General features: G+C 54.2%; 1 protein-coding gene across 1 annotated transcript in view; it reads left to right on the forward strand.

The window, feature by feature from the left end:
• Window positions 1-12,132, forward strand: part of ZC3H7B (zinc finger CCCH-type containing 7B) — a 58,028-nt gene that overhangs the window by 24,706 nt on the left and 21,190 nt on the right. The window contains exons 5-8 of the mRNA XM_003814622.5: window positions 512-670; window positions 3,315-3,395; window positions 5,461-5,517; window positions 11,543-11,585. Coding sequence (XP_003814670.1) covers window positions 512-670; window positions 3,315-3,395; window positions 5,461-5,517; window positions 11,543-11,585 — 340 coding nt within the window. The remainder of the gene's footprint in view (window positions 1-511; window positions 671-3,314; window positions 3,396-5,460; window positions 5,518-11,542; window positions 11,586-12,132) is intronic.

The raw sequence follows: 12,132 nt of genomic DNA on the forward strand, positions 1-12,132 counted from the left end.
GATCCTGTGGGAGGCTCTGCTGCAGGCTCTCTAGAGGACCCCATGACACCTCTGCCATCCAGCGAACTCTTCTGGATAAATGGCTCCCGGATGCTTCAGGGTTAACCCTTGTACACTCTGCACACAGAGCTGCCTTCATGGTCTCACTGCCTCTTAGAGATGCCATTGTTACTCTCAGCCCATCACGTTCCCAACCAAAGGCAGAGATGGAAATAGACGTGCTTGAGTGGCCGGGCTCATGGTTGTAGATCTTTAGGCCCTTCCCTGCAATATCCTGCCTGTGCCCACTGCAGCCCCATCAGCTGGACACACAGACACCCTTGATCAGAGGCTGGACACCAGAGTGCTTCCTTCTCTCCTGGAGCCTCGAGCCCTGTCCCTGACCCAAGACTTCAGCTCCTCTGTCTCTGCCAGGAAGGGAAGCTGGTGTTCCTTCCTAGGCAGGGGCAGGAGGCCTAGGGGAGGGAGGGTAACAGATGTTGACCAGTGACCACATGCTCCTCTCCGGCAGGGCCTGTATGAGAAGGCGCTGGAGGACAGCGAGAAGGCGCTGGGCCTGGACAGCGAGAGTATCCGGGCGTTGTTCCGCAAGGCACGCGCTCTCAATGAACTGGGACGCCACAAGGAGGCCTACGAGTGCAGCAGCCGGTGTTCCCTCGCCCTGCCCCACGTGAGTGTGGCTCTGCAGCCACGCCAGTGCCTGCCCAGAGGCCAGGCTTCTGACCTTCCGGCCCTCACTTGGGCCCAGCCACCACATCCTTCTGTGTCTCACTTCCTCCCCTGTGACATGGCCATGCAGATCCTGATGTTAACACTAGCTCCCATTCTCTGAGCGCTGACTGGGTGCCAGGCACTGCTAGGATGCATTGGGTGTATTAACTCACCTAATACTGGCAATAACCCTAAGAGGCAGATACTGTGATTATTCTCATTTTAAAGATGATGAGGCCAGACAGTGGCTCACGCCTGTAATCTCAGCACTTTGGGAGGCTGAGGCAGGCGGATCACCTGAGGTCAGGAGTTTGAGACCAGCCTGGCCAACATGGCAAAACCCCATCTCTACAAAAAATACAAAATTTAGCCGGGCATGGTGGCATGTGCCTGTTTTGCTAATTCTGTTTAGTTCACAATTAAGACCCTTTCTTGGCCAGACACAGTGGCTCGTGCCTGTAATCCCAGCACTGTGGGAGGCCAAGGCGGGAGGATCACTTGAGCTCAGGAGTTTGCAACTAGCCTGAGCAACATAGCAAGACCCTGTTTCAACAAAAAATTTAAAAAAAATTAGCTGGGCATGATGGCACGCACCTGAGATCCCAGCTACTCAGGAGGCTGAGGTGGGAGGATCACTTGAGCCCAGGAGGTGGAGGTTGCAGTGAGCTGTGATTGCACCATTGCACTTCAGCCTGAGTTTGACAAAGCAAGAGCTTGTCTATTAAAAAAAAAAAAAAAGCCCTTCTTTATGACCATGGTCCCCTGACCCATATAGCATTTTAGAGTGTCCACAACAGATCCACACCTAGGTCTCACTGGTACTTACTCATGAGGAGGACAGGGCAGGTTTCATCCGCACCACAGCGGATAGAAAGGAGCTGGGACCCAGTTAGGGTTAGTAAATGGCCAGGGAAAGTAACTAAGGGCTCCTGGCTCTGCTTTAGGGAACTCTCTCTTTTCCCAATCTTTGTTGGGCAAATACTGACCGAGCTCCTGCTCCATGCTGGGCACTGGGGACCAGAGATGACTCCGACCCAGGCCCTGGCCTCCAGGAGATTGTCAGTGAGGTAGGAGGTAGACACGTGCACAGATGTCACAGTGTCTTCCTTGCCCTTTTGTGCCTGGACCCCAGTTTGTAGCCACCTGTTTCTTTGTTCACTGACTGTTCTCCCCCTTTAGATTGGAATCTCCATGAGGCCTGGGCCCATCTGCCCTGTTCGCTGGGGTATCCTTAGCCCCTCACTCTTCGCTTGGCACGTAGTGTATGTTCTGTATTACAGCCTTGGAAGGGAAGGAAGGATGGTTGCTGTTTAGTGATCACTAAGTGTGGTCCAGGCACTGTTACAAGCTTTCTATGCCCTGTCTCCTTGGAGCCTTACAACCCTGTGCCTCATGTATGTATCGTCACTTGCTGGGGGTTGCAGGAGATTGTTTGGCGATAGAAACAAGTTGTAGAACTATATAATGTGACCTCATTCCTGTTTAAAAAAAGAAAGAGATGGCCGGGCACAGTGGCTCACGCCTGTAATCCCAACACTTTGGGAGGCCGAGGCGGGTGGATCACTTGAGGTCAGGAGTTCAAGACCAGCCTGGCCAACATGGTGAAACCCTGTCTCTACTAAAATACAAAAAAAAATTAGCTGGGCATGGTGGCACATGCCTGTAAGCCCAGCTACGCGAAGACTGAGGCAGGAGAATCTCTTGAACCCAGGAGGCAAAGGTTGTAGTGAGCTGAGATCGCGCCACTGCACTCCAGCCTGGGTGACTGAGCAAGACTCCATCTCAAAAAATCAAAAAGAAAGAGACAATCCCCAAATCCCCACAAAACAAAACTAAGCATTTTTTTTTTTTTTTTTTGAGACAGGGTCTTGCTCTGTCGTCCAGGCTGGAGTGCAGCGGCGCAGTCTTGGCTCACTGCAACCACTGCCTCCTGAGTTCAAGCGATTCTCCTGCCTCAGCCTCCCAGGTAGCTGGGATTACAGGCACCCACCACCATGCCCGGCTAATTTTTCTATTTTTAGTAGAGATGGGGTTTCACCATGTTGGCCAGGCTGGTCTTGAACTCCTGACCTCAGGTGATCCGCCCACCTCTGCCTCCCAAAGTGCTGGGATTACAGGCATGAGCCACCGTGCCCAGCCAGAAGTAAGCATTCTTTATAGGTCTGCATGCATGCATTCCTAGAAAAGAGCCCTAAGGAAACACATCAGCCCAGCAGAGTGTGATTCCCTCCTGGAGAAGCCTAGGGTGAAGGGGGAGATCCAGGGAGCACTTGCTGTCCCTGTAACATTCTTCCCTTCTACAGTGACATTGTCACTTTTGCTGAATTTTAGAAATAAAAAGATTATATTAAAATAAAAACAAAATGATTCATTTTCCATCCCCAAATAAAAGGAAAAACAGAAGCATGGGATGGTGGTCCTGGTGCCACCACTCACTAGCTGTGTGACTTGGACAAGCCAGGGACACCTCCTGGAGCCTCACTTTCTCATCTATAACATGGGGTGACTATGACCTCCCTCCGTAGGGCTGCACAGGTGTCCAGGAGCACAGCTTTGTGAGCCTGGGCAGACTGACCCACCGCCCTGTGTCTTGTCCTCTGCAGGATGAAAGCGTGACTCAGCTTGGTCAGGAGCTGGCCCAGAAACTGGGGCTGCGAGTTCGCAAGGCATATAAGAGGCCCCAGGTAGGTGGGCTCGGGACCCTGGGAGGGTCGGTGTGGACGTGAGGAGGTCTGAAGGGAGGGACCAGGCTCCGTGGGGAAGGTGGGTGAGGGTGGCCAGGGCTGGGTTAGGACAGAGGGGAGTGACAGCAGGTGATCTTCCTTGTCTGTTGGCTGAAAGCCCTGGAACCTTTCGGAAAAGGAGAGAGCAGCCACCGCTTTTAGCTCACTTTAGACTCCAACTGTTGAAAACCACTCCCTCCCCTGTGCTGGCTGACTTTAGTCACCTGGAGGTGGCCTGAGTTGACACTGGCGTCCTTCAGCATTATGTTCTCAACACCCATATGGTGCAAATTTGAAGTGTTGGTATCTGTTTGGCTGGTTCAGATCCACATAGATTCATTTGGTACCTGCCGAGGGCCAGGAGGCTGCACAAGGGAAACTCGTGACTCGAGTCTCTGCTGTGACCTTGAGCAAGTTAGTTCATCTCTTTCCACCTTGGTTTCCTCATCTGGAAGATGGAGATAATTTATGCCCACCCCAGAGAGCTCATGGGAGGATTAAAAAGAGAGAATGGATGGGCTGGACGCAGTGCCTCATGCCTGTAATCCCAGCACGTTGGGAGGCCAAGGTGGGCAGATCACCTGAGGTCAGGAGTTTGAGACCAGCCTGATCAACATGGAGAAACCCCATCTCTACTAAAAATACAAAAATTAGCTGGGGGTGGTGGCACATGCCTGTAATACCAGCTACTCGGGAGGCTGAGGCAGGAGAATCACTTTTTTTTTTTTTTTTTTTTGAGACGGACTCTCGCTCTGTCACCCAGGTTGTAGTGCTGGAGTGCAGTGGCGCGATCTCAGCTCACTGCAAGCTCTGCCTCCCGGGTTCACGCCATTCTTCTGCCTCGGCCTTTCCGAGTTGCTGGGATTACAGGCGCCCGCCACCACGCCCGGCTAATTTTTTATATTTTTAGTAGAGATGGGGTTTCACCGTGGTCTCGATCTCCTGACCTCGTGATCCGCCCGCCTCAGCCTCCCAAAGTGCTGGGATTACAAGCGTGAGCCACCGCGCCCAGCCGAGAATCACTTGAACCCGGGAGGCGGAGGTTGCGGTGAGCCAAGATCGCACCATTGCACTCCAGCCTGGGCAACGAGCGAAACTCTGTCTCAAAAAAAATAAATAAATAAAAGGCCGGGCGCGGTGGCTCATGCCTGTAATCCCAGCACTTTGGGAGGCCGCGGTGGGAGGATCACGAGGTCAGGAGATCGAGACCAGACCATCCTGCCTAACGCGGTGAAAGCCTGTCTCTACTAAAAATACAAAAAAATTAGTGGGGCGTGGTAGCGAGCGCCTGTAGTCCCAGCTACTCTGAAGGCTGAGGCAGGAGAATGGTGTGAACCTAGGAGGCGGAACTTGCAGTGAGCAGAGATCGTGCCACTGCACTCCAGCCTGGGCAACAGAGCGAGACTCTGCCTCAAAAAAAAAAAAAAAAAGAGAGAGCAAATGGGCTGGGTGCAGTGGTTCATGCCTATAATCGTAGTACTTTGGAAGGCCGAGGTGGGCAGGTTGCTTGAGCTCAGGAGTTCAAGACCAGCCTGGGCAACATGGCGAAACCGTATCTCTACAAAAAAGTACAAAAATTAGCCTGGTGTGGTGGTGCATGCCTGTAGTCTCAGCTACTTGGGAGGCTGAGGTGGGAGGATCACATGAACCCCAGAGGTCAAGGCTGCAGAGAGCCGAGATTGCATCCAGCCTAGGGGACAAAGTGAGACTCTGTCTCAGAAAAAAATTAAAAATTAACAAATAAAAAAATAGAATGTTTGAGATGGTGCCTAGCATGGTGCCTGACACACAGTAGAGGTGTGCAGGGAGGTCCTCTGCCCAGGTCAAGGTTGGAAGAAGAAAACCCCAGAATCTGACCCAGAGAGACAGAGCAGTTGATTTCCGGCAGGCCTGGGGACAGGGACTCTCGGGGGCGCTGCAGAGCCCAGCTGCTTGTGTCAGGGCCTCTTTGCTGCCCCAGCTAAGGGGACCTTGAGCATCTTTTCAGAATCTTTACCTCTGCCCACCTCTCTCCAATCTCTGGCAGGAATTGGAAACCTTTTCTCTGCTCAGTAACGGCACTGCGGCTGGCGTGGCAGATCAGGTAGGATCGGGGCTGAACCAACCTGTCTCAGTTTATCCATTATGAGAGGTTTAGATTCACTCTCTCCGGGTATAAATGACCTCAGGCAGTGGGTCCAGGGGCCTCCGCCTCCCTAGGAGGTACCTCCCACGTCCACGGGGGCAGGATGTGGGGACAGGCCATGGCTGCTGTTGGCAGGGAGTGGTCATTGCCGGGGAGCCGCTGGGGGCAGCCTCACTCTTGAACCCTGGCCAGGACACAGTCTGGGCAGCCTGGTCCCACACGCCTTCCTTCTGCCTCCTGCCCCACATTTCCTGCTGTGTTGCCTTTTTTCTCACCAGCCTTTCTGCAGGTTCAGGCCCCTGGGCCTCAAATGTCTTCCTCTTCCCCACCCTGCCTTTCTCTGTCTCTTCGCTTTTCAAAGCCCAGCTCAAGGGCATGCCCCTGCCAAAACCCATCCTGTTCTCCCTGGCTCAGTGACTCTGCTTGGGAGGGGCAGCCGAGACTGAGGACTCTGACAAGGAAGAGCCCAACTGGGCCCTGCAGCCTTGGGCAGGTCCTTCAGTTTCTGCATTCTGAAATGCAGACCATCCCTCAACGGGAACAAGGGAGGAAAGTGCTTGATAACCTGGCACACACGACCCAGCAGGAAATGCAGTGGGCAGTCACTGCGGATAGCTGCTGTGCTGTCCTGAGTTAGGGACTCCTCCCAAGGGCCAAGACACTTGTGCACCCCAGTCAGGCCTGGCTCATCCCAGGGGGGTGAGGCAGGGCCTGGCACACGACTGAGACCCCTGCCCGCTGCTCAGGTAGACTTTGAGGCTTTCTGGAAAGTGAGAGATGGGCTGTAAGAGCACTGATGGAGCCTGGGGTCCTGCCACCTTGTACGTTAAGGGAAACTGAGGCACAGAGTGGGGAGGGGACGGGGCCAGTGTCACACAGCGAGGCAGCAGCAGGCCTCCCTCCTCCAGAGCTTTGCAGCACTTTCTTTCATTCATTCCATAAGGAGGCCCACAAAACACTCTCGGCCCTGGGCCTGAGACAGCTGCGTCCTTGCCCTCAGGGACCTCCCAGCCTGCAAAGGAGGCAGTTGATGATCTGCCTTTGTAGCACTCATGGTTTATAATCAGAAATTATAGGTCAGGCATGGTGGCTCATGCCTGTAATCCCAGCAATTTGGGAGGCCGAGGTGGGTGATCACTTAATTTCGGGAGTTAAAGACCAGCCTGGCCAACATAGTGAAACCCCATCCCTGCCAAAAATACAAAAATTAGCCGGGCATGGTGGCATGTGCCTGTAGTTCCAGCTACTTGGGAGGCTGAGGCAGGAGAATCACTTGAACCCAGGAGGCGCAGTTTGCAGTGAGCCGAGATCGCGCCATTACACTCCAGCCTGAGAGACAGAACGAGACTCCATCTGAAAAATAAAAGAAATTATTAGGCCTGGCACATACCAGGTGCTCCAACGAGAAAACATTAAATGAATGAAAGGTGATTTGTCTAAGTTTACCCAGTATGGGCCAAGCACTGAGCTTGGGGTTGGGTATGTGATAAACAAAACAAATCTGTTTCCTGCCCTCAAAGAGCTCACAGTCTAGGATGGACATTAGGACATTAGGCAGATCATTTCTGGTTTCAAACCGTGATGAGGGCTGTGAAGGCAGAGTATGGGGAGACCTGGGCCATTGCGACTGGGAGGCCTGATTTAGACAGGATTCAGTGACATTTAAGCTGAGACCGTAAGCTTGAAGAGTTAGGGGCAGGGTGTGCAGGTGAAACAGCATTCCAGACCAGGGGGAAGGTATGTGCAAAGGCCCTGAGGCCTGGAGGAGCTCAGAGTGTGGGAGGAACCAACACCAAGGCAGAGCTGGGGGTCCTGGAACAGGAGATAGAAGCCAGACCGCTTGACCCCTGATAAGAAGCTCAGTCTTAGCATTGGGAAGGCATTGAGGGGAGGCAGCATTAATTCTATTCATTTATTCGGAAGGTATTTATTGAGCACTGCTTTGTACCCAGTGTCAGTTCAGACACTGGGAATAGAGCACCAAGGTAGCGTCTCATCACAGCAAGTGGAGCTGGGCTGGGCAGGCACAGCAGATGCTCAAAAAATATTTGTTGAATGATTGAATGACTGCGGCCAGGGGGCCACAGCAAATATGGGCTGAATGCCCAGCTCTCCAGGGCCAAGGCCGCAAAGCCTTGCTCAGTCTGCAGACAGATGACCACAGATGGTGCCATACCTGGCACCAGGCCCCCCCCAGTCCCTGCCAGGCTGTTCACCCATCCCTGCAATCTTGCTGGGCTCCTCCTGCACATTCATAGAGGTCAGGAGGGGCATGGTTAGGGAGGGCTCTAAGAAGCCCACAGTGGAGAGGACCAGTTCAGACCCTGCCTCATGAACTCAGTTTGCCCAACATGGTACAGCACACATGTGAGCACACACATGTGCACATGCACACACAGAGTGGCCCTAGGACACATGAGGGCAGGGTGGTGTCCCAGCCAGAGCCCCTGGCCTTCCGTGAGTTGTGCACAGACACAAGTAAATGCAGGCTGCAGGGGTCCCTGTAGGTTCTCCACCATGAGCACCATATTCATTCAGCCGGCTGGTCATTTCACATGTGCACCTGGAAGTGGGGATGGACCAGGCTGTGCCCACAGGGAGCTTCTTATGACCTAGGAGCCAGGCAGAGGCCCTGCAAGACAGTGTCTGTGCAAGAGCTGTCCCTGGCATCGTGGGGAACAAGATGCAAGGAGGGCTGTGAGTTCCAGGAACAGAGAGCCCAAGGCATCCTTGGTTGGAAAGGGCTTCAGCGAGCCAGGGAAGCAAGACTAAGAGGAAGGGAGAGCTGGAGAGGGGGAAATGGCACTCATGACCAGGAGCACAGCCTGCACAAAGGCTAAGCAGCAAAAGAGACAGACACCCCAGATCACAAGACCAGTTCCTCCTATGGGGCTCGGAATAGCCTGGGCTCTGCAGTGGAACATGCTTTGGATCAGATCCTGAGCACACTCCTTATCTACGCAGGCCACTCCACCCCTCAGAGCCTTGGCTTCCTTCTCTTTTGCAGGGGTCCGGTACCTGCCATTTTGTGGGGGTTATAGAATTACAGTGGGTCAATGTGAAAGCTCCCAGCAGGGCGTCTGCAGAAGAGATAGAGCTCCATAGACCTTTGTTGCCAAACAGATGTCACCAGAAGGAGTGCCATGCAGAAGGGCAGGAACAGTGAGCCTGGCAGGCTGGGGTGATGGCATGGGCAGGAGGGCTGAGAAGGTGACTTTGTCCTGCGTGGCCTGGGAGCCATGGGCAGGATCTAGCAGGGAGAATCACCGCTTTCCCTAGAGATGTTCATCTGGTACCTCTCTTTCCCTCAAAGACTTTATGTACTTACCATGAGGATAGCAGCTCTGTGATCCAGCGTGGCGGCCTTGGTTTGGCAGCCAATCTGTGGTGGGCAGACACTCCGGAGACTGAAGTGCACACATTTGCCATGTGCTCTATGGCAGGCTCAGGTGTGGGAAGGAGGTGCAGGGTGTTGGTGCAGGTATGGATGGGGGAGTGTACAGTTCCAGGGGACAGAGTCAGGACAGGCTCTTGGGTCAGACAGCCCTGCTCTGATCTGTGCATAGCAGCTTTCTGGGCTGACATTTCCATGCCGTGGGATGATACCTCGCAGGGCGCCTGGACCGAGGGCTAAACCCCACAGTGGGTGTGAGATGCTGGCCTGGGCTGGCGTGAGGCAGGATGCTGGATGAGTCTAGCTGCTGGTCCTGTGGCTGCTGGTCCTGGGAAAGGAAGGCTAGTGGTGGAGTCTGGTCCTCCATCCGGCTCTCCGTGGGGACACAGAAAGGGCGGGGCCACCCAGGGCCTCACCAGGGAAGCAGGACTTGAGCTGGACTGTGAAGGACTCAGAGAAAAAGGGGAGGGTGTTCAGGACAGGGAAGGATGCACCACAGCCTGGAGGTTGGAGTGTGGGAGCTGTTGAATGAAACAGCAGCTCTCCCAGCCCAACTTCCAGAAACTGTGCATCTTATCAACACAGGCCGGGCACGGTGGCTCACGCCAGTAATCCCAGCACATTGGGAGGCCAAGGCGGGTGGATCATTTGAAGTCAGGAGTTTGAGATCAACCTGGCTAACATGGTGAAACCCCATCTCTACTAAAAAATTCAAAAATTAGCCGGGCGCGGTGGCTCACACCTATAATCCCAGCACTCTGGGAGGCCGAGGCGGGTGGATCACGAGGTCAGGATATCGAGACCATCCTGGCTAACACGGTGAAACCCCATCTCTACTAAAAATACAAAAAATTAGCCAGGCGTGGTGGCGGGTGCCTGTAGTCCCAGCTAGTCTGGAGGCTGAGGCAGGAGAATGGCATGAACCCGGGAGGCGGAGCTTACAGTGAGCTGAGATCGTGCCACTGCACTCCAGCCTGGGCTACAGAGTGAGACTCCATCTCAAAAAAATATATATATATATATATTCAAAAATTAGCTGGGCATGGTGGCATGCGCCTGTAATCCCAGCTACTCAGGAGGCCGAGATTAGAGAATCACTTGAATGTGGGAGTCCGAGGTTGTAGTGAGCTGAGATCACACCATTGCACTGCAGCCTGGGTGACCAAACGAGACTCCATCTCAAAAAAAAAAAGTTGGGTGTGGTGGCTCAGGCCTGTAATCCCAGCACTTTGGGCGGTTGAGGGAGGTGGATCACCTAAGGTCGGGAATTCAAGACCAGCCTGACCAACATGGAGAAACCCCATCTCTACTAAAAATACAAAAATTAGCCAGGCATGGTGGCGCATGCCTGTAATCCCAGCTACTTGGGAGGCTGAGGCAGGAGAATCGCTTGAACCTGGGAGGCAGAGGTTTCGGTAAGCCAAGATCGCACCATTGCACTCCAGCCTGGGCAACAAGAGCAAATCTCCATCTCAAAAAAGAATAAATGAAAATACAAAATAAAAATACAAAAAAGTTAGTCAGGCGTGGTGACGGGTGCCTGTAATTCCAGCTACTCGGGAGGCTGAGGCAGGAGAATTGCTTGAACCCGGGAGGTAGAGGTTGCAGTGAGCCAAGATCATGCCACTGTACTCCAGCTTAGGGAACAGAGCGAGACTCTGTCTCAAAAACACATAGCAAGTCATTTCATCCTGATAGCCTTCCCCAGCGGTGAGTGAAGCAGGCCCAGAGTGGATGGGGAACTTTGCCCAGGTTGTACAGCCTGCTCAGGCCCAGCTTTCCTCCAGCAGGAAGGCAGTGGGATCCCACCTGGGCTGTATGCCCTTTTTTGCTTCCTGGGGGGCCTGGGGCTACCGTGGGAGAGGAGAGCCTGGGGACTCAGGGAGGGGGCACTTTTGTCTTTGAACTGCAAGCCATCTGTGGTGCTGTGTGGGGGGGCTTGCTAAGACCCTTGCCACCTTCACCGGGGTGAGGACCCTGCCCTGTGGTGGGTGGAACCAAGACTCAGAGGTTCTCTCCCTGCCCTCAACCACCCCTCCCTAGAGGGACAGCTGTGGGGATCCACTGAGCCCATGCCCCCGCCTGCTGGCCCATCCAGCCCCTTGCTAGGCACCACAGGGGTGAGGACCCAGCACGTGTGAGGGCTTTTTTTTTTTTTTTTTGAGGTGGAGTCTCGCTCTGTTGCCCAGGCTGGAGTATAGTGGCATGATCTCAGCTCACTGCAACATCCACCTCCTGGGTTCAAACCATTCTCCTGCCTCAGCCTCCCAAGTAGCTGGGGTTACAGGCTCCTGCCACCATGCCCGACTAATTTTTGTATTTTTAGTAGAGATGAGGTTTCACCATGTTGGCCATGCTGGTCTTGAATTTCTGACCTCAGGTGATCCACCCACCTCGGCCTCCCCAAGTGCTGGGATTATAGGCATGAGCCACCACGCCTGGCCGCATGTGAGGGCTTTAATCTCCCCTGGCACTCTAAGTGCTCCTCAGTGCTGGGTCAACAGCATAGTCACGTGGGGAGGGGCTGGTGCTGGGTGCTGGGATCGGGGCCTTCCCAGCCACAGCGCCACTGTGGCCCTCTCCCCACAGGGAACTTCTAATGGATTGGGGTCCATAGATGACATCGAAACAGGTAATGTCCCCGATACGAGGGAACAAGTGGAAATTGGGGCCCCGAGAGGTCAGGGGAGTCGAGCCCCCTCCCCATCCCAGCCCTGTAGATGGGAGGGCCTCCGAGGGGTTCCCCACCCTGGTACTCCCTGAGGCATGGGAGAAAACAGTGGGTTGAGAGCTACAGACCCACTCAAGGAGGGGAGGGCATCTCTAGTCTGGCAGAGAGGGGTGCTGCCTCTTAGCTAGGTGCAACAGTCCCATGGCCTTCACTCCTGGCTGCCTGCACACCCCCACCTCTTCCAAAGCCCTTTCCCCTCCTCTTCCTCATTGGCTTCCAGAAAAGGTTGCCTTTTAAGAGTGTCCCCTGGAGAGGGCATTGCTTACCCCAGAAGAAGGAGGCAGCAGTGGTGGACATTCAGGCATTGAGCCTGGGCCAAGGATTGATATCATAGGACTGAGGGCCCCTCCCTGCTCTGGGGCTGTGGCCTTCCTTGACCACCCCCTGAGCATCTGCCAGTGGGATCAGCCGATGGGGAAGGCAGGGCTCCTGGCAAGAGCAGAAAGAA

This window comes from Pan paniscus, chromosome 23, assembly GCF_029289425.2.
Source record: "Pan paniscus chromosome 23, NHGRI_mPanPan1-v2.0_pri, whole genome shotgun sequence".
NCBI classification, from domain to species: Eukaryota; Metazoa; Chordata; class Mammalia; order Primates; family Hominidae; genus Pan; species Pan paniscus.